The sequence below is a fragment of the Belonocnema kinseyi genome, chromosome 9, assembly GCF_010883055.1.
Source record: "Belonocnema kinseyi isolate 2016_QV_RU_SX_M_011 chromosome 9, B_treatae_v1, whole genome shotgun sequence".
Taxonomy (NCBI): Eukaryota; Metazoa; Arthropoda; class Insecta; order Hymenoptera; family Cynipidae; genus Belonocnema; species Belonocnema kinseyi.
This window is the reverse complement of record NC_046665.1, coordinates 110238297-110261076: the sequence shown is the minus strand read 5'-3', so window position 1 is coordinate 110261076 and position 22780 is coordinate 110238297. Positions and strand designations below refer to the sequence as shown.

Genomic DNA, 22780 nt, shown 5'->3' with positions numbered 1-22780 from the left:
AATTAAAACTTGAATTATTTTGAATCGTAAATTTCAAAAGTTAAAAATAATTAAATGTTAAAGATTTAAAACTGAAAATTCTGAAGATTTTGGAGATCGAAAGTCAAGTTTTCAATTCCAAATCTTCAAAATTAAAGAAATTTCATATGTAAATCATCAAAATTACAGAATTTTAATTGTGGAACTTAAAACTTGCCTAATTTTGAAGTGCAAATTTTCAAAATTAAAATATTGTGAATTTGAAAGATTTACAATTCGAAGTTCTAAAATTCACTGCTTTTACAAAATTACAATTGACGGCATTGCATAACCGAACTTTCACTGATCATGAGTGATTTATCGATCAAATCGATATTAAATACATAATAAATTTATCTTTCAGCATACGTTGTTATAAAATTTTATAACAGGTGTAACAAAATTTTATTTCTAAGAAAAAATTTAATTTTTAAATTTAGACAAATCAAAGGAATTTTTTAAACTATCGTTATGATATTTAAGATCCGGTTTTCAAGGTCTAGTCTATGATTCAAGAATTCATACTTTCCTAGTTCCTTGATTGCGTAAAAACATTTATAAAATTATAAACGTAAATAATTTGTCGATTCTAGCACATTTTTGATAAGATTGTTTAGAAACTTCAGAGATATTATATAATATATAAAAATACAGATATTTAATTTCAAAACAAGCAGTCCAGACGACATCTTATACGCGTAAAAAGCAAATTCTTCTTGAGTTATTCTCGAACTAAAAATAATACTTTCTTAATCATACTTTCTACATTTGAATTAATAAAAATTCAACTGATTAAATCAATACCAAGGGTTTCAATAGGCAGACCATTTCTTTTTTTAATTTCATTGACTCAAACGGTAAAATATACTGTTGAAGTCTCACTTTAACTGAAAAAAAACAAACTTTTTTTACACTTTATCGATAACACTCTACACAGGTCAAAAATCTCTCAAAACCGGGAGATTGTTTAAGAGAATAAGGGAATAAAAGGTTTTAAATAAAATGAATCTGGGTAATACAGTATTTCAAACTAAATTACAAACGCTCTAAATTCCTAACATTTCTGGTAAAACTATTGTATTTTCAACAAAAGTTAAAAATTTTTAACTCAAATTATGAAGTTATAAACTTTAAAATATTAATTAAAAAAATATTCTAGTTAAATTTTTAGTCACAAAGTTACTTTTCACAAAAAAAAATAATTTTCAATCAAATATTTTTATTTAAAATAACAAAATCTTAACCAAGATGATAAATTTTTAACCTAAAAAGTATTTTGAACAAAATAGTTTAATTTTTAATCAAAAGAGGGAAATTTACGAACTAAATTTGTTGTTGTTGCTTTTTTTTACGAATTTGTTAAATTTTGAAGCCAAGGACACGATTTTTTTCAGAATACATGAATTTTCAACTAAAAAATATCAAAATTCAGCAAAAAATGAAATATAGATAAATTTTCAGTGAAAAAAAAGTTAAATTTCAATTTAAAAAATGAATTTTTAGCAAAATAGGAAGATTTTCCACGAAACAATTGAATTTTCAAGTAAAAAAGATCAAGTGTTAAGCAAGTAGTTGTATTTCCAACTAACAAATATAAATTATGAACCAAAAATAGAATAGTTAAATTTGCAGTTAGATAATTAATTTTTAACCAATAAAAAAAAGAACTTTCTAAAAAAATATTTATATTTTCAACCAAAGTGACAAATTTTTTAATGAAATGATCAATTTCCAACTAAACTGGATACATTTTCAAACAAGAAGAATAATTTTTCACCAAAAAATAGGAATTTTTAGCTAAAAAAGATTAATTTTCAACAAACAATGGAATATAGTTACATTTTAATTAAAAAATGTTAATTTTCAATTTAAAAGAATAAATTTTTAGAAAAATATGGAGTGTCCACCAAATAATTGCATTTTCAATTAAAAACTATCAAGCGTTAATCAAATAGTTATATTTTCGACTAAAAAATATAAATTATGTATCAATTATAAATAAACAAACAAAATTTCAAAAAATACAAATGAATAAAAAAATTCGTATTTTTAACTAAAAAAAGCTAAATTTTCAGCCCAAAAAGGAATAATAATCATTTTTAACAAATGAGGGCAATTTTTTTCAAAAGAAAGATTTTTAAATCAAAAAAGAAAAAATATTTCAAACAAATTGTTTAATTTTTAAGTTGAAAAGACGAATTTTCTACAACAAGCCTGCAATAAATAAATGGGTAGTTTTATAATATACAGACTAAAGAATAATAGTTTAAATAAAAATTAAAGTCCATTTTAATACTTTAAAAATATTAACTTAGAAAACTGGACATTTTGTTAGGAAATAAAGTTAATTTTCCACTGAACAGTTGCTCATTTGTTTTTTTCACATTATTATTATTCAAATAATTATAATTTGAAAAACTGCGCAAGTGTATAGCAATAATTAGTAATTGAATCAGTATATTTTTACTAATTGTCAGTGACTGTAATCAGTTATATTTTACTACACCAAAACCCCCGATTACGTAACCTATCGTTTTTCAATTCCTATAATTGCTGGCGCACGCAGTTTCTCAGCCCAAGGGGCGAAAGACGGTTGCGACTCTCGCCTTGAAAGAACTGCAGTGCGCGAGTACTCAATCGAGTATATTGCGCAACATTATGCACTCAAATTGAAAAGGGTTCAGGCGGCCCTGACTGTTTACGTTTCGTTTCCCCCGATTTAGTAACAAGTAAATACTAATGTTTATTAAAGAATTTATATTTTTTAACGAGTTCGTAACAGGAAACCGAAAAAGATAGTGGTTTTAGAATTCACCACAAGATCAAAGACACACTTCCTCCCTGATTAAACTGATAATAAAGTTCAAAAAAACTTCTTATTGCCAATAATGAGAATGTAAAAGAAACTTGTTTATAATTACAACTCGAAACTTCGCAATGTTCATACTTATTTACAAAATAATTATCCTTTTTCTTAGCCCATATCTGTTCTTCTTATTCGGGAACTTTTCTCACTGGAATCTCCATTATTGAAATTCCTTACTATCTCATGAAAGCAGATCAATAACGACACTACGAGAAAAAAAAATATTTCTAATAAAAAAATGTGGAACAAATCATTTATATTTATTTAAATGAAATTGACAAAAGATTGTAATTGAAATCTATAAAACGCTATAAATTTGTTAACATTCTTTATAATAAATAAGGATTTTTTTAGGCTTGAATTTTATTATGAATTTAATTTTTCACGAGCGAGTTACTCCCGCCTGATAATTATTATTCAGAATATATCCTTTGAGTCTTGATTGGCTTCAATTGTATCAATAACTCGAGAATTAATTCGAAATTGCATATGAGACGAAAAAAAATTAGTACAATATATTAATAAATAAGCGTGAATATGACTTCAAGTGCTTTAGGAATTTTGAAAGGTTTCAAGAGAATAAAAAAAATTATATAATTTTTTATTTTAATATTTATTTTTAAAGAAAAAGATATAGCTTGTTTAAAGACATTTTGAAGTTTTTAAAAAATTTCAAAAACAATACAAAATTCAAAAAACTTCTAACAGTATGTAAATTTTTGAAAATTTCGAAATAAATGTTTGAAATTTTATGAAGATTTCAAAAGGTTTCAAGATAACAAAAAAAAGTTAGCAAGAGCCGTGGAAATATTTAGTGATTCTTTATTTAAAAAAAAAAAGTAAATTTTAACAGAATATTTCAAGAACATGTAATTATCAAAAAAGAAATCTGGAAAATTTGAAGCAAAGTTTTTTCATTTTTTCAAAATTTGAAAACAAATTCAAATCATTTTACAAAATATTAAAAAGCTTTTTTTTTAATTTAAAAAAACTTCAACAAAATGTAGATTTGTTGAAGATTTCTAAATAAACTTTTGAAATTTTGTAAGGATTTTGAATATTTTCAAGATAATAAAAAAATGGTCTCAAGATTCCTGGGAATACTTAAAGTGATTCTTTATTTTTAAATAATTTAAGAGAATACTTAAAAAGGTTTTAAGATTACAAAAGATTTTCAAAGATATTAAGGATTTTTAGAAATTTTGAAGAGATTAAAAGTGTTTTTTGCCTAACTCAACTCTTTTTTTACTGAAAATTTAAATCTTTCTTACTTTTAATATTAACTATTATATTTTTCTTTCAGATTTAATCTCTTTTTTATACAAAATTCAACTAATTGATAAAAAGTTAAACTGCTTTATTAAAAATTCACTTTTTTAGTTCAAAATTTGTCGTTTTCGTTTAAATTCATCTCTTTGGTTGAAACCCCATCTTTTTTCTAGAAAATTATTCTACTTGGTAGAAAATTTATTTACTTGGTTAAAAATGAACTTTTTCTTGAAAATTCATATTTTCGGGTTAAAAAATGTAACTATTTTGTAGAAAATTCGTCTCTTTTAAAAAATATTTATTCTTTCTAATTGAAAATACAACTGGTTGAAAATTTTATTATTGTTGTTGAGGATTCAACTGTTTTTTTGAAAATTTGTCTTTTTGGCTGAATTTAACTGTTGATTTAAAATAAAAATATTTTTGAATCGAAATATCAACGATTACACTTTTCGTTGGGAATTCATATTTTTTGTTTGAAAATTCAACTATATCATAAAAGATTTTCATTTTTTGTTGTAAATTTGATTTGAAATATCTGAAAATTTGACAAATCTTTTGAATTTCTCAAGAGTCTTAGAAAAATGATATTTATACAACTTGGTCTCCCAGTGGAAAATTAATTTTATTTTTGAAGCAAAATTTCCAGTTTTCTACACTAATATTTAAAAAATACTACAAATATTTAAAAGTATATATATTTTTTTTAATTCTATACCTATTCTCCCCTTTTTCACGTTTTTCCACCTAAATTCGAACAGAATTAATAAAACCCAAAAATAAAATCTAACTTTGATAAAGAATTGATCTTTTTTGCTTAAAAACTTTATTATCTGAATCAAAATTGAATTACTTTGTTAAAAATTAAATTTGGTTAAAAAGTCATACTTCTTTGTTGAAAATTCAACTTTTTGCTTGAAAATTCGTATTTTTGCCTTAAAAATTCAATAACTGAGTTGGAAACTATTTCCTTTTTTGACTAACAATTTCGGTTTGCTTGAAAATTCAACTATTTTGTAAAACATTCATCTTTCTGGTTTGAAAATTCATCTTTTCCTGTAGAAATTTCACCTTTTTGGTCAAAAATTAATCTGATTCGGTCGAAAATAAACTTGTTTGTTAAAAAATCAACTGTTTCGTACACAATTCCTATTTTCGGGTCGACAATTCAACAATCTGCTAGAAAATTCACCTACTTTGTGGAAAATTTCTGTATTTTCTTGAAAACTTGTTTGTTTGTTTGGTAGAAAATCAATTTTTTAAATTCACCTGTTTGGTTTAAATTATTCTTTTTGATTGGAAATTCAACATCTTGGCTTTTAAATATTGAACTATTTTTTTTAAATGTAACAGTTTAGTAAAGGATTGAACTATTTGATTAAACAATTTTTTTAATTTGTTTGACATTTTTTTCTTTCTGAACTAAAAATTCTTTTTTAGTAGAAAAGTCAAATATTTTGTTGAAAATTCATATTCTACAGTTAAAATTCAACTGTTTTGTAGATGTTTCTTTGTACTGAAAACCGATTTTTAATATGATTTTTTAACTCTTGAGAATTCATTGTTTTAGGTAGAAAATTATACTTCTGTGTTGAATCTTCTTTTGGCTCGAATTTGATCTATTTATTTAAAAATTGAACTGCTTATGATTTATTTGTAATTCCTAGAACTGCTAGCCCCCGGAAGGGCCGCAGTACGCGAGTACTCAGTCGAGCATATTGCGCAATATGATGCATACCAATTGGAAACGGTTCAGGTGGTCCTGCCTGTTTACGTTTCAATTCCAACGATTTAATAACAAAGCTATTTGCAGGCAACTCCCAATATTTCTACTAAATCGGGTTTCTGGTGTATTTTGTAGGTAATTCGTCCTTTTTGGTTCAATTGAACTGTTTTTGATTGCAAAAAATCAGAATTTGACTCGAAAGGGAATAATTTAGGAGTAGTTCATTCAATCGAAAATATGATACACAATAGAATAATGTTTATTATTATGTTTATCATTCTGTTGAACTTTTTTCTTAAAATTTTCATTACAAATAGTTAAATTAAAAATATATGTACCAAATTAATTCTCCACATCAGCTAAAACATATTCATAATAATATTAAACTTTGTGTTAATATTTTCTTGACCCAGCACTATTTTTGACCGATAAACTTTTTTGACATTTAAAAACATTTTACTAGAGTATAATTTATGGTAGAACTTTGAACCTCATTTTCTCAGATCTACTAAATACGTCAACACTTTCTACTGATAAGAATGTATCGAAAAAATTTCAAGAAGACCAAAGATTGAAGAATGATAATGTTTAAATTTTGTTAAACTTGTTTTTATCTGCAGATAAAATTTATAATAAAATTTTCATAAAATAAAATGTAATCTCAGCTAAAAAAAGATTGTGGTGTGAATAAAGAGAAATTTAAAAATATTACTCACGAAAAAAAAACAAAAATACGAAGATAACATGTTTGTCTTAATATGCAGTTTTCTAAGATGTATAATGAAGCCATATAATAATCAACTACAAATTAATTATGCTTAATTAAGGGTTTTAATATACGCTACTTTTTGCATATTATTTTCGATTTTCAAAATGTTTCTGTCGCCGTAATCAACTTAATTGTCGCTGATAAGCCGTTTTACGTATTTTATAATATATGAAGATAGTTTATTTAGAAATTTTTTTTTGGTTGCGGATTCTGATATTATATTTTTCGTTGAGAATTAATCTTTTTTGGTTAACAATTTCACTATTTGGTTGAAAATTCAACAATACGGATAATAAGTCATTATCTTTAATTAAAAGTCAACTTTTGTTGTTGTAAATTCAAAAATTTTGTTAAAACATTTTTTTCTTTCTCAAATAAAAATTCACGGTTTGGTTGAAATTTTGTTTTCATCACTGAACAATCTTGTTTGGTTTGAAGATTCATCTCTTTCTGTAGAAATTTCATCCTGTTTGCTTAAAAATGCAAAGAATAATACTATCGATAAGAAAATAATAACAATACCGTCGAAAATTACATCTTTTTTGCGTGAAAAATCAACCATTTGGTCGAAATTTTGTTTCTTTATTTACTGAAAACTATTTTTTGGTTGAAACATCAAATACTTTGTTGAAAATTCTTCTTATAAATTTGAAAATCTATATCTTTTGCGAGAAAATTTAATCTTTTCTGGTTAAAAATGAAACTGCTTGAAAATGATTATGTCGCGGTTAAATATTCAATTATATGATTGTAAATTAAACAATTTGGTTGAGGATTTAACTATTATTTCTGAAATTTAAATAATTTGTTTAAAAAAATATTTCTTTCTTTACTAAAAAATCTTTTTTGGTAGAAAATTCGTATTTTTTTTGAAAATCCATCTCTTTTGGTAGAAATTTCATTCTTTTTGTTTGATAAAAATGCAACTATTTCGTTGAAATGTTTTTTTTGTCCTGACTCAAAAACCTTTTTTTGATTCAATATTCCACTATTCTGTTCTGAAATTCGTATTTTTTATTTGAAAGCACATCTCTTTAAACAGATATTAAATATTTTTTGTGAAAAATCCAACTGTCCGGTTTAAAATTAATCTGTTTCGGTTGAAGATTCAACTATTTTCTGAAAAATTAAACAACTTGTTTAAAGAATTTACTATTTTATTGAAAATTAAATCATTTATTTGAAATTTTTTTCTTTCTTTCCTGAAAAATCTTGTTTGGTTGAAAATTCGTCTTTTTAATTCGAAAATCCTACTTTCGGAAAAATTTCACCGTTTTTTAGTAAAACATGCATCTGTTTGCTCGAAAATTAATCTTTTTTCCGTTAAAGATTCAACTATTTTATTGAAAATTAAATTATTTGTGTGAATTTTTTATTTCTTAACTGAAAAATTTTTTTTTGTTGAAAAATCGTCTTTTTTGAAAATTCATCTCTTTCGATAAAATCTCAACTTTTTTGGTTAAAACTGTAACTGTTTGGTTAAAAATTTATGTTATGGTAGAGGATTCCACTATTTTTCTGAAAATCAAACGATTTGGTTGAAGTTTTTATTCTTTCTTGACGTAAAATTTTTTTTTGCTGAAAATTCAAATATTTTGATAAAAATTCAAATATTTTGATAAAAATTCAACTTTTGAATTTGAAAATCCACCTCCTTTGGTAAAATTTAATCCTTTTGGTTAAAAATGCAACTGTTTGTTTAAAAATATCTCTGTTTTGGTTGGAACATAACTTTTTTATTGAAAATTAAATAATTTGGCTGCATTTTTTTTCTTTCTTGAATGAAAATTCTTTTTTAGATGAAAATCCCACTATTTTCTAGAAATTTTTTTTTTTATTTGAAAATTCATTTCTTTTGGCAGACCTTTAATTTTATTTTGGAAAAATTAAAATGTTTTGATGAAAATTAATCTGTTTCAGTTGAAAATTCGACTATTTTATTGAAATGTAAATCGTTTGATTGAAATTTCTTTTTCTTTCTTTACTGAAAAATCCTTTATGTTGAAAATTCGACTTTTGAATTCAAAATCCATCTGCTTCGGTAAAATTTCACCTTTTCTGGTTTAAATTACACTGCTTGGTTAAAAATTAATATATATTGGTAGAGGACTTAACTGTTTTTTTGAAAATCTAACAATTTGGTTGAAGTTTTTATTCTTTCCACTGAAACTTCTTTTTTGGATGAAAATTTCACTATTTTGCAGAAAATTTCTCTTTTTTTATCTGAATGTCCGTCTCTTTTGGCAGACGTTTAATTTAAAAAAATTTCTATTTTATTTGAAAATCCATCTCTTTTCGCAGATATTTAATTTTCTTTGGTTAAAAATGCAACTGTTTTGTTGAAAATTAATCTGTTTCGGTTCAAAATTGATCTATTTTATTGAAAAATTAATCGTTTGTTTGAATGTTTTTTCTTTTTTTACTGAAAAAATATTTTTTGTTGAAAATTCGACTTTTGAATTGAAAATCCATCTCTTTTGTTAAAATTTCACCTTTTTGGTGAAAAATGTAACTGTTTGCAGGGTGACAGTTTTAATTAAAGAACAAAATTCCCAGTTTTTCCCCGGTTCGCAAATATTTTTCCAGGTCAATAAAATTTAAAAAATCAAAAGCTAAACAGTGAAAGTACAAGTTATAAAAAATAAACAAAAAACTAAAGCATTCAAAGTGGAACTCTTGAATTTAAAAATTTAAAAATTGAATTTAAAAATTTTTAAAGTTTTTAAATTAAAAAATTGTCTATTGAATTGTTCAATAATTTACACGTATTAACTACTAACACTTTTCAACTGAATAATTACAAGTTTAATTAATTTAAACTGCAAAATTCATAATTTTTAACATTCATAAATTATAGAGTTCAAAGATTTAGATTAAGTTCCGAAAATATAAATCCAGGTTAAAATTTTCAATACTCTAAATTAAAGAATCAACCAATGAACTTTGAAAATTGTCATAATTATATTATTCAGTTATTTTAGGCCATTAAATATTTTAAAATTTAAATTTTTTTCAACTTAAAAATTCTTAAATTAGAATTTAAATTATTTTCATTTCAAATAGTTTAAGCATCCTTGAAACAATTGAACGCTTATTATTGTTAGAAATAATTAGAGTAATTTTAAGAGATATTTAGAAGTTTCAAAAAGATTACTAATTAATTTAGAACTTGAAATGATTTAAAATAATTTTAACGAAGTGCGTTTACCGAAAAAATTGTTTATTTGTAATGAAATTTCGGTGCAAATACTCAGAAACTAATTTATAACAAAATGTAGATTTTTGCAGCTTACAAATTTAGAGGCTTTCTACGAATTGTGAAAGGCTCGAAATGAATAAAAAAATTGTCTTAAAATTCCTAGGAAAATTGAAAAGGTTTCTTCAATTTGAAAAATTATTTTAACAGAATATTCAAAAAGATTTTAAGAGATTTCCAATAATATTAAAAACGTTGGCAAATTTTTATTCAGTTTAAAAAATGTTTAGAATTCTGAAAAATTTTCACAAACTTCGTTTAAATTACTTGATATCATTCTAAGTTTTCTAAATATCTCTTAAAATTACTCAAATTTTTCTACAAATAATACGTGTTCAATTATTATTTATACATCAAAATTTGACTAGAACAATAACAATTGCAACGATAAAATGTTCAAAGCTTTTCGAAATTTTAACAATTCAAAGCTTTCTATGTCAAACAAAATAGGTTTTAAATTGTTTACTTTTGAATATTTGGCTTCAATTTAGTCGTCTTAAATTAAAAGTCAAATATCGCTAAATATTAAATAATTATCCTTTTTCTCAATCAAAATTTTTTTATTAAATGGGTCAAAAATTGAATAATTTAGACTGAAACAATATTTTTAATTTAATAAAAGCCTTTAATTACGAATTAATTACGAATCTGGAAATTCTTTAAGTTTCAACGGATTTAGAAGCGTTTTGTCAAACCAATTATTGTTCAGTTTTTAATACTTAAAGTACAGATCCATTTTAAAAATGATTTATTTATATTTACAGTTGATAAAATAAAACTGTTTTTTATCAAAAATTTTCAACTTCAAACGCTTTTAATTTTTAATTGTTCAAGTCTTCAGGACTGCACGTTAAAATCCTTTAAATTAAAAATATAAGCTTAAAAATAAAAATCTAAACTAGAAAAGTTTTCAGGTAAAAGATTTTCGAATTACGCATTATAAACGGAATGATATAATAGTTGAAAAAGGTTTCGATTCAACTACTTAATTTTAAAAACTGTTGAAATCGAACTTGTACAGATTTTTCTTATAAAAATTTGTAAAATTCCCGGTCAAGAAAAAAATTCCCGGGCATTTCCCGGTTTCTTTATTCACTGTAAATACTTTTTCGGTTGAAAATTCAACAAATGTCTTGATAAATTGTATTTTAGGTGAGTTCTTTTTTTTTTACTACTCTTATATCAATATTTAACGTTTGATTAATTAATATCGGAATAGTTATTGATTAATACATATTTTTAGGATTGTAGGATTATGTTAAAACTGGAAATCATAGTGATTGAAACTCTAAATTTCGCTTTGGAATTCATTAAATTTGTAAGACTGATTAAACGAAACAGTTAGCAATTCTTATCAATTGACAGGTGTAAATATGAACCCAAGTGTCACGTTCTACTGGAAGAAATAAAGCATGTATGTCAGGTTTGTTTTGATCCATGAATTCAACAATATTCGATTTACAGCTGCTACCTACAAGGAACGCAAAAGTTAAATCGTTCTAAAATACTTTCACTTTCGTTTAATCGACGGACTCTTTCTACAATGCAAATGAAACTTACAATATGTTCAAATTGTTCAGTCTACGTAGAAAATTCTTTTAAATCCATTAACTGATCATAATCGAATTAAAACGAGGCAAATCAAATCGATTATATTTTTGGAAATGTTGCTTTTCAAACACATCTCAAAATTAAATTCTCATCAGAAATTCGATTCCTGCTTGGTGTGAAGTTTACGTTTCAAATTATCCAAAGCCTTTTAAATATGAATAATTTAATGAGGAGAAAGTTAGCAATAGACATTTAAGCGCACATGTAAAAAAACAAATAAGTACTAGAAATCAACGAAAAAAATTAAAACCAAAAAATTGTATTTTATAACAAAAATATAAACAATAAGTATAATAAAGTACAAAGGTCTGCCTGTAATTATAATTTCCAAAAAATAAATCAACGTTTTCATTTTTATTGATAACAATTCTGAAAAATTTAAATTTTCATAATTGAACTATTCCAGATAAGCATCTGAAATTGTAGAAAAATTTATATTGTTGGCATTAAATATTGAAAAGTCCTCAAATGTAAATATTGAAAATTGAATGACATATTGCAAAAGTGCTCAAAATTACATAACTTTAAACTATAAAATTTCCAATTAATGAATCTTCAATTGTATACCTTCAAAAATTGAAGAACTCAAAATTACTAATCGTTAAAATAGAAGAATTTTCAATTGGTAATCCTGAAAACTGTAGAACTCTGAATGGCAATTCTTTACAATTGAAGAGTTTCTTTTTATTTTGACAAATTAAAAATTATGCAAGTTTTAAGTATTGCAATAAATAAATGTGTAATTTCAATAATTCTACGTATGAAATTTCTTCTGTTTGGAACATTTAGAATTGAAAACTTTCGAAATTTTAGCTTAAATATCATCAAAATATGACATTTTTTGTTTATACGTCTTTAAAATGTAAGTGTTTTCAATTGTAAATCTCAAATATTCAAAAAATTTAAATTGCAAATCGTTAAAATTTAAGAATTTTTAATTCTAAATCTTTAAAATTGAACTACACCAAAAAAGCGTTCAAAATTACAAATCTTTTAAATACAAATCTTGAAAATTGAATAACTATTTGCAATGATATATTTTAAAAATGCAAATTTTTTATTTTAACTCTTCAAAATGGTAGACATTGAATTGTAAATATTAAAAATTTAAGAGTTTCTAATTTTGGAAATAAAAAATCTGATGATTTTATTTTTGAAATTTTTTCAATTTGGGAGATTTTGAAAAGAAAACTTTTGACTTTTTATCTTCAAAATTATCCAAATTTAAGAATTTACATTTATAATAATTGAGTGGAAAATAATTTTTAATAAGAAATATATAATTCGAATAACTGTTGAACATTTAAAAAAACATTAAACTATTGAACATTAAATTTTAAATATCTTGAACATTTAAAGTCTTAAAAAGCCTCTTTTTTGAAATCTAAAAAAACATAAATTTTGTTTTAAATTCTTTGTAACATTTAAAAGATCGTTGATTAAAATATTTTATTTTTCATAAATGAATAAAATATCAATTTTTATTAGATTCCGCACAAATTTTGGAACGAATTTTTTTTTCATTTGAGGTGCACGTATTTTTACAATGTTTTTTTTAATTTCCATATATTTATTTCAATTTCAAATGCAAAAAAATAATTTTAAAAACTTTAAACATTAACAAAATGTCCTCGATAAAAATATTTTATTCTTGTAGTTATATTTATTATTCGAGAATTTTCAAATTCAATAATACTATAAACAGTCCGGAATTTTATTAATCGTCCATTTTTTATTTTCGGGAATAGTTTCCGAAATTTTATTTTGCAGCAATTTATAGTTGTCCCAAAAAATGAAAGATTTTGAGAAATTCTTTAGAAATATAAAAATTTGATTGGAAATTTAAACTAGTCAGAGAATTTTCCAAAATAATTTGAAAAAAATTGAAAAAATTCAAAATGGAAGTCTTAATAGTAAAAAAATTGTATTGCAAATGGAAAATTTAAATTATCGTCTTTTTCGAATAATAAGTTTGAAAAGTTGCTAATATTTATTAAACTTCTGAAATTTCCTGAATAATAAAATCCCCAAAAGAAAATTGGCAAATTATGAAATATCCAATACTAGAAAATTCCGGAATGAAATTTGAAAGAAAATAAATAGGATTTATTAAAAAAAAATTGAATAACGAAATATTCACATAATAGAAAATTAATTTAAATTTTTTAATTAATTTATTAATTTTTCAGTCATCCCCTCAAATTCAGAAATTATTTCTAAAAATTAAAAAATCATTTACACTTCAAATGTTCTCTTATATTAATAATATTTTGAAACATTTAGAAATAAATGTCAAAAGAATACAAAATAACTTATTTAGAAACTAGACATTTGGTAACATGTCTCTTTGTAAATAGAAAAGTGACAATATTGACGATAATAGTAATGACAAAAACAATACACATATTGATAACTGATAACAGAGCATATATTGAAAATTTATACCATCTGGAGTTGCTGCTTCATTTGAAATAACTACACTCTGTAGTATGAAATTGACCGAAGGGGGAATGAGGAATGTCATAATGGCAATGTGCCCTAGAACCTAGAAGAGGGCGAAAAACACAGGGGGAAGGACAATTCTGGGCTTCTGAGTTACCGAATTTAACTCACCTTTTCGGAAATTGAGGTTATGTCACGGCTGTTTTCAACGTCTTATACGAAATCACAGCAACTTTGCACTGATTAAAAGAGATTAGAACCTGTCAGAAAACTGCAGTAGCTCAACAAAGTTCTCCTGCGACCCATTAATAAACTTTCTACACCATCACTACGGGACCGCGAACTTGCGAGTCGGAGACGGGAGATTTCATAAACCTCTGTGGGAACACGTGACGTAAGTCTTTATTTCCACTCGAATCCGCGAGGTTGTGCCACTTCCCGGTACTCAATCGATATAGTTATCAATTTTCTAAAAAAACTTATGAAAAATTTGGTAAATGATATTCCACAAAATCTTTTTTACAAATATCTAACCTCACTTTTTAAAGAATAAAATCGATCAAATCGTTGAAAACTTAATTTTTATTTAAAATATGCAAATTATTATTTTTTTATTGTAGACTGAACATTAATGGCATATTATATAATTGAGTTTTTATAGATCTTATGAATAAGAAACTTTTAGATCTGGAAAGAAGCGTAAATAAACTTTGTTCAATTTTGTATTGTGCAGTAGTTCTAATTTTCGACAAGAGATGGCGACGCAGAAAAACAGCACTGCGCAAGCGTAGATGTTTGTTTTTGTTCGGAGTTTTCAGTATTTAAAAGTTGAAAGTGATGTTTTTAATTTGAAAAATTTATATCTGAAATTTGAACAAAATTTTAAGCCTAAATTAAACACTTGACTTTCCATTTTCAAAATTTAGGAATTTTTATTCATACATCTTTAAAATTAAAGGTTCAAAAAATTGTTATTCTAATTGTTTAAAATTTTAAACTTTGAATTGTAAATATTTAAAACTGAACAGTTTTTCAATTTTTAAAGTTACAATTAATTATACTTTTAAAAATTTTTAATTTGCAATTAAAAATTCTGTAATTTTAATAATTTAATTTCGAAATGTATTAAATTTTAAAGATTTACAATTGTTATCGAAGTTTTCAATCTTGAAAAGATAATACAAGTTTTAGTTTTACAATTAAAAATTCTGTAAACCTTAAAAATTGAAGATTTTTCAATTGCAAAGATTAAAAATGGAAAAATTTAAAATTGCAAATCGTTAAAATGTAAGAATTTTCAATTGTAAATCTCTTAAATTGTAGAGTTTTTAATTTTTAAGGTTTGCAATGAAAAATTATGCAAGTTTAAAATTTGAAAATATAAAAGATTCCGTAATTTTGATTATTTGCATTCGAAACTTCTTCAGCATCATTAAAATTAGAAAGTTTTAAATTGAAAATCTCAAAAATTGAAGAACTTTATAATGCAAATTGTTAAAATTGAAGAATTTTCAATTATAAATCTCTTAAATTGAAGAGTTTTTAATTTTTGAGACTTGCAATCAAAAATTATGTAAGTTTGAAGTTTGACAATTCAAAATTCCTAAACCTCAAAAAATCAAGAATTTTTAATTTTAAATCTTCATCATTGAACGATTGAAAATAATATTCTAAATCTTGAAAATATGATAATTTGCAATTTTACATTTCCATAATTCAAGAATTTTCAATTTGTAACTCATCAAAAGTGTACACAGTTTTAAAAAAATTTATCTTTTTATAGAAAATTCGTCCTTTTGTGTTAAAAATTCATTATTTTGTGAAGATTCATTGCTATCGTTAAATGTTCGATCATTTGGTAAAAAATGTAATCATTTTGTTAAAAATGCTGTTTAAAATTCGACTGTTTTGTTGTACATTGTTTTTTTTAAAGAAAATTTATCCTTTTGGAATAAAAATTCATTTTTTAAGTATTTATAAATTTAGTTGAAAATTCATCTAGTTGGTTTAAAATTCAACAGTGTTTCAATTTCTAAATTTACTATTAATTATACTTTTAAACATTTTTAATTTGCAATTAAAAATTCTGTAATTTTAATCATATATTTTGAAATGTATTAAATTTTAAGGATTTAAAATTGTTATCAAAGTTTTCTATCTTGAAGAATTACAATAAAAGATTATGCAATTTTTAGTTTTACAATTAAAAATTCTGTAGACCTTTAAAATTGAAGATTTTTCAATTTCAAATCTTAAAAGTGGAAAAATTTTTAATTGTAAATCGTTAAAATTGAAGAATTTTCAATTGTAAGTCTCTTAAATTGAAGAGTTTTTAATTTTTAAGATTTGCAATGAAAAATTATGCAGATTTGAAGTTTGACAATATTAAAAATTCCGTAATTTTGATTATTTGCAGTCGAAACTTCTTCAGGATCATTAAAATTAGAAAGTTTTTAATTGAAAATCTTAAAAATTGAAGAATTTTATCATGCAAATCGTTAAAATTGAAGAATTTTCAATTGTAAATCTCTTAAATTGAAGAGTTTTTAATTTTTAAGATTTGCAATAAAAAAACTTCCTGAAAAAATTATGCAAGTTTGAAGTTTGACATTTTAAAATTCATAATCTTGATGATTAGTTGCATTCAAAACTTCCTCAGAATCTTTATAATAAAATAGTTTTACATTGCAAATATAAAAATTTTAAATCTTCACTACTCAACGATTGAAAATAATGTTCTAAATCTTGAAAATATGATAATTTACAATTTTATATTTCCATGATTCAAGAATTTTCAATTTGTAACTCATCAAAAGTGTACACAGTATTAAAAAAATTAATCTTTTTGTAGAAAATTTGTCCTTTTGGGTTAAAAATTAATTATTTTGTTAAGATTCATAACTATAGTTAAAAGTTCGATATTTGGTTAAAAATGTAATTAATTTGTTGAAAATTATGTTTAAAATCCATCCTTTTGGATTGAAAATTCATTTTTTTAAGTTTATACATTTAGTTGAAAATTCACCTATCTGATTGAAAATTCAACAGCTTTGTTAAACACTCGTCTTTTCTACAGAAAAACTCATCCTTTTAAATAACAATTAAAATATTTGGTTTAAAATACAGCTTTGTATGTCGGAAAATAAACTATGTATTTAAAAATTCAATTATTTTGTTCAAAAATTCAACTGCTTTGTTCAAAATTCTCCTTTTTGGATTAAAATTTCATCTTTTTGGTGGAAAAATTCGTATTAAAAATTTGTTATCTATAGATCTTACAAATTTAAGAGTTTTCAATTGAAAATCTTAAAAATTAAGGTATTCAAAAATAAATAAACACATAAATAAAAATGATTAATCGACGTAGAAACTCAATTTTCAAACGAAAAAGCTCAAAAAATAATCCTTTCGTATAATTTATGAAAAATATAAATGCATTTTATAGATCTTATGAATAAACAAAATCTCTAAAAAGCGTAATAAACTTGTCTGAATTGTGAATTTGACAGTAGTTCTAATTTAACAATTAGAATTGGTTACTGTTGGTGCTCTTATTTCAAATGATTGTTCGTGCAAATCAATTGCCTATTACAAATTATAATTCTAAAATTATAAAAAATCATTATTTAATCAAAAAATAGACTTATAAAGTGAAACTTAAAATAATTATTTAATTTTTTCTTCTTGACAAATATTGCTCAATTTTTAATCTAATAAAAAGAAAACCTTTTTTATCATAAATAATCATTTTAAGTAATCGTCAATATTTCTATGCACTTTACTATTATTACTTGTCGTAAACAATTGATTTTCACATTTAATCGTTTTAAATCAGCGCGCCAACGGTAGCCACGCGACGCATGCGAAGGGCGCAAAAATTTTAAGAATTGGAGCACTGCGCAAGCGCAGAACGAGTTTTGACTTGTTTATATTTACCGTCTTGCCACTTTGACAGTCAATGAAGACGTGTGTTGATTTTTGATGTGTTTTTTCGTGTTTTACGTTAATTTCTGTTAATTGGCAACTGATAAATAATAATTCGTGATGTCGTTTATGCCTCTATGGCCGAATCTTCAACCCAGATCGACGGATCCCTTGTGGTTTAACGCAGATCGACCAATTGATGACGAGAGTGAAGTTTCTAGTTTAGAGCAGGAACATCAACAATGGGTATACTTTTTGTCGTACTTTGAGAAGTACAATATGATTTTTTTGGATTTCTTGTTACATTTTATATATTTTGTTTCGTTTTCAGAGAGAACATATCCGAACTGAAGGCTCCGAACATGTCCCTATCGGAAAAGATGCGAGAGACGTAAGTTAACCTCACTTTCGGTACTTTGCATTTTTCGGATTTGAAATTTATAGAGCTAGTTTTGAATTGAGTAAATTCTTGTAAGAGTGTGTTTTATATTCAAATTTAAAATAGATAAAAAGAAAATCAGTGGTTTTAGTTAAAAAATCGAAATCTGAGAAATTGTAGCGTGTGTTTCGGATTGCATATGGATAGGGGCAAGATTTGGATTTTGAACATTTCAAGATTTGAGAAAAAAAATCATCATTTTTAGGTCAGAATGAGAGGTTTCGGATTTTTTTCAGTCAATTCAAAAAATAATTGCAGCTATTCGGTTAATAAATTTCATATTTTGTTGAAAATTCATCAATTTTGGTAAACAGTCTTTTTCGGTATAAAAATTCTTGATTTTGGCTTGAAAATTACACTATTTTCGAAGAAAATTTATGTATTTAGCTGAAAATGTATATTTCAGAATTAAAAATTCCACAATTTTGTCTAAAATTTGCCTTTTTGGATGGAAAAATACACGATTTTTAAAGAAAATTAATGTATTTAGTTTAAAACGTTTTAAAATTTATATTTTTGGATAAAAAATTCAAAAAAATTTACTGTAAAATCGTCCGTTGTTCAAAAATTCATACTTTTGGTAGGAAATTAATTTTTTCTTGAACGAAAATTAAATTTTTCTCTGATTAAAAATTCAACTATTTTGTAGAAATGTCGTCTGTTTGGCTCCATATTTTTTTACTGAAATATCTTTCTGAGTTGAAAATTCAAGTCTTGTGGAAAATACGCCTTTTGGTTTAAAAATTCATATTTAAGGGTATAAATTCAGTCTTTTTTTGTTTAAAAATAAAAAAAAATCAGATTGAAAAAAAACTTACTAGTTGAAAATTCATCTGTATTTTATAGAAAATTCGTCTTTTGGCTTGAATCTTCAACAGTTTCGTTAGTTTTTTTTCACTGACAAATCTTTCATCATTGAAAAATTGATCTTTTTACTTAATGGTGATACTATTTGGTTTATAACTTAACTTAAAAATTCTTAAAATTAAATTAAAACTTAAAATTTGTTGTCTTTTTGACTGACAAACTTTGTTTGCAAATCCAATTCTTTTGTTAAAAATTCATCTTTTGGGTTTAAAAAATGAGATTTTTCGGTTAAAAATGCAACTATTTTGAATTTACTTTCTTATTTGCCTGGCAACAGTTTCTTGTTTTTAAATTTAACACTTTTGTTTATAATTCGTCCAAAGTGAAACTATTTATTTTAAAATTTAAGTCTGTTTTCTCGAAGATTCGCCTTTTTGGCTTACAAATTCAACAATTTCGTTAAATTTTTGTTTTGATCTTTTGATCTTTTTTGGTTAATATTATTACTATTTCGTTGAAACTTGAATGATTTTGTAGAAAATTCGTATTTTAGGCTTGAAAATTCAACAGTTTGATTAATTTTTTTTTACTGAAAACTCTTCCTTCGTTGAAAGTTAATTTTTTTAGTTAATAGTGCCACTTTTTGGTTGATAATTCAACAATTATGTTCAAAATTCGTCCTTTTGGTTTAAAAATCCATGTTATTTAAATAGAAATTTCTTCTTCTTTGTTTGAAGATGCAATTGTTTGGGCAATAATGAACTTTTTCGTTAAAAATTCAATTAACTTGTACCAAAATTCGTCTTTTAGTCTTAAAAATGGAAAAATTTGGTTAAATTTATTATTTTTTTTAGACTGAAAAATGTTTTTTACTTAAAAACGCATGTCTTTTGTGGAAAATTTGCCTATTGGGTTTTAGAATTCATCTTTTTGGCAGAAATTTCAACTTTTTATGTTAATAGTGCCACAATTTGTTTTACACTTTTTCTTGCTTGGAAATTCAACAATTTAGTAGAATAAATTTGCTCTTTTTGGCTCGAAAATTTAACATATTTGGTTGATTTTTTTTCTTGTTTTCTTAAAAAATCTTTTTTTGAAAATTCCTTTTTTTTCTTGTTCTTTTTTTTTACAGAGAAATTAAATTTAGTTGGTTAAAAAAGTATTAATTTGATGAAAAATTCAACTGCTTAGTTGAAAATGAACTTTTTTGTCGAATATTTATACCCGATTATATGAAAATATAAAAAATATTAATTTCTAGTTCGAGTGGGAAGGGAGATTGAAGAAAATAATGTTTTATTGCAGTTCCGCGGTTCTGAGGAAGAGGAAGAAGAGGAGGAGGAGGAAGAAGGAGAAGGTGAGGAGGAGGAAGAATCAGATACCCATGAGGAAGAGGAGGAAGAATTAGACGAAATGGACATGGAAGTCAGTTATTCTCATCAACAACAAAGATCAAGTCCGACCGAAACTGTAACAGATCCAGTGTCTATCAGAATGGTCAGTGTCCCCCTTCTTCGCTTTTTAATTTAATATTTTTTATTTAACTAAAATTTCAGTTGTTTTCAGGTTCAAAATTCAAGTATTCCAGTTGAAGATTCATGATTTTAGTTAAAAATTCACCATTTAAGTTAAAAAAAATCTATTTTAGTTGAAAATTAATTTTTTCAACTGAAAATTTAACTTTTCCATTTTTGGTGGAAGTGGATCTTCTTTAGTTTAAAACTAAATTATTAGGTTAAAATTTGTCTTCTTTACATAAAACACGAACTGTTTTCTTCAAAATTCATGTATTTTTTTAAAGAAAAATCGTCGTTTTTTGGTGGAAAATTAATTATCTTCAGGGTGGCAGATGGTCCGGAAAACCGGAAAATGACTGTGAATTTATTTTTTGACCGGGAATTTTACAACACTTTTAGAATCAAAATTTTGTCCAACTATGATTTCAACAGTTTTAAAATAATTTCCCAAATTGTGATTTTTATCAATTATTATATCATTTAGTTTAGAATGGTTAATTCGAAAATCTTTCACTTAAAAAATTTTTAATTTTTAAGCATATATTTTAATTTAAAGAATTTAAAAATGCAGTTTTAAAGGTTAATAAAGTAAAAAATTAGAAGTTTTTAAAATCGAAGATTTTTTAAATAAAAAACCACCCTGGTTTTTAAAAATAATTAAAAATAATTAAAGTGAAGTTTTGAGGATTTAAACAATTACAAATTAAAAGCATTTGAAGTTGATTTTTTTTGGATAAAAAACAGTTTTATTTTATCAACTGTGAACATAAATAAATGCATTATTTTTTGAAATGGATCTGTACTTTAGGTATAAAAATCTGATTAATAATTGATTTGATAAAACAATTCTAGATCCGTTCAAAATTTGAGAATTTCCTGTAACTGTTTCAATTCGAAAGTCTTGATATGAATTTAAGTTAATATATCATTTATTCCGATAATTTTATTTTTAAATAAAATTTTTTATGATATATCAATAATATATTTTTAATTCAGAGTTCCCGGTATTCCTTTCTATTATTTTTTTTACATTAAATTTAATAAATAAATTTATTAATATATTATTTCTATTAATTTTTTCATCTGTTAAAAAATGTAAATGTTCGTCTCACTATTTCCAACTTAAAAATAAATCCATAATAATTTAGTCATAATTAAAGGTTTTTATTAAATTAAAAATATTGTGAGTCTAATTCATGTAATTTTAATCCCATTTAATTTGAAATTTCTGAATGTAGGAAAAGAATAATTATTGATTATTTAACAATATTTGATTGTTCATTTAAGAGGTGTTAAAATTTTTTAAAAACTTCTAAATATATTTTAAAATTAATCGAAATTTTCCTACAATTTGTGAAAATCCAGATATTAAATAAAATCCTTAAAATATTTCATGTTCTTCTTTGATCATTTTTTAAATCGTTTAAAATCTTCTTAAACTTTCTGTTACAATAATTTTTTAAAGTGAAAAATCACTTTCAATTTCCTAGAATCTTAAGAAAGTTTTTATTCTTTTGTAGTCTTTCACAATTCTTAACAAAATTCTAAATTTTTTGTTTGACATCTGCAAAAATTTAAATTTAAATTTAAATTCGGCAGTAAGTATTTGAAATTATTTGAAGTTCTAAATTTAATTCGAATCTTTTTAAAACTTCTAAATATCTCTTAAAATTTCTCTAATATTTTTACAAACAATAAGTGTTCTATTATTTAGAAATTCAAATTTAATTTTTTTTTTAATTTTCAGGATTTTCTAAAAGTTATGGAAAAAATTCAGTTCATTTTGAAATATATTTAAAAGTTCTGAAAAAAAATTCAAAAATGATTTTAAATTTGGAAAAATTTAAAACCACTTCTAGATTTTTCAACATTTTGAAATAAAATTTTAAAGCTTTTGAAAGATGCCTAGATTATTTTAAATAAAAATAATTTAATTTCTAATTTAAGAATTTCAATTTAAAAGTGTTAGTTCCTTCTATTTTGTACGTGAAATTTTTTGAGCATTTAAATACTCAATTTTTGAATTGAAAAAGTTTTAAACTTCAATTTCAAAATTTTTAATTCAAAAGTGCCACTTTCAATGCTTTCATGTGTTGTTTATTATTTATTACTTTAAATGGAAAAATGTTTAGAATA

General features: G+C 23.8%; 2 protein-coding genes across 4 annotated transcripts in view; one reads left to right on the top strand and one right to left on the bottom strand.

Moving 5' to 3' along the window:
• The window catches only part of LOC117179546 (high affinity copper uptake protein 1), a 50780-nt gene extending 36441 nt beyond the window's left edge, over positions 1-14339 (bottom strand). For 2 of the 3 annotated variants that reach the window (XM_033371454.1, XM_033371456.1), the window contains exon 1: positions 13961-14061. In XM_033371454.1, the coding sequence (XP_033227345.1) occupies positions 13961-13981 (21 nt within the window). In that variant the 5' untranslated portion in view covers positions 13982-14061. Of the gene's footprint in view, positions 1-13960; positions 14062-14128 lie in introns of those variants that run through there. The other variant, XM_033371455.1, reaches the window with a different exon arrangement.
• A 3547-nt stretch (positions 14340-17886) lies between these two features.
• Positions 17887-22780, top strand: part of LOC117179902 (anaphase-promoting complex subunit 15-like) — a 28091-nt gene continuing 23197 nt past the window's right edge. The window contains exons 1-3 of the mRNA XM_033372100.1: positions 17887-18127; positions 18213-18272; positions 20433-20624. Coding sequence (XP_033227991.1) covers positions 18002-18127; positions 18213-18272; positions 20433-20624 — 378 coding nt within the window. The 5' untranslated portion in view covers positions 17887-18001. The remainder of the gene's footprint in view (positions 18128-18212; positions 18273-20432; positions 20625-22780) is intronic.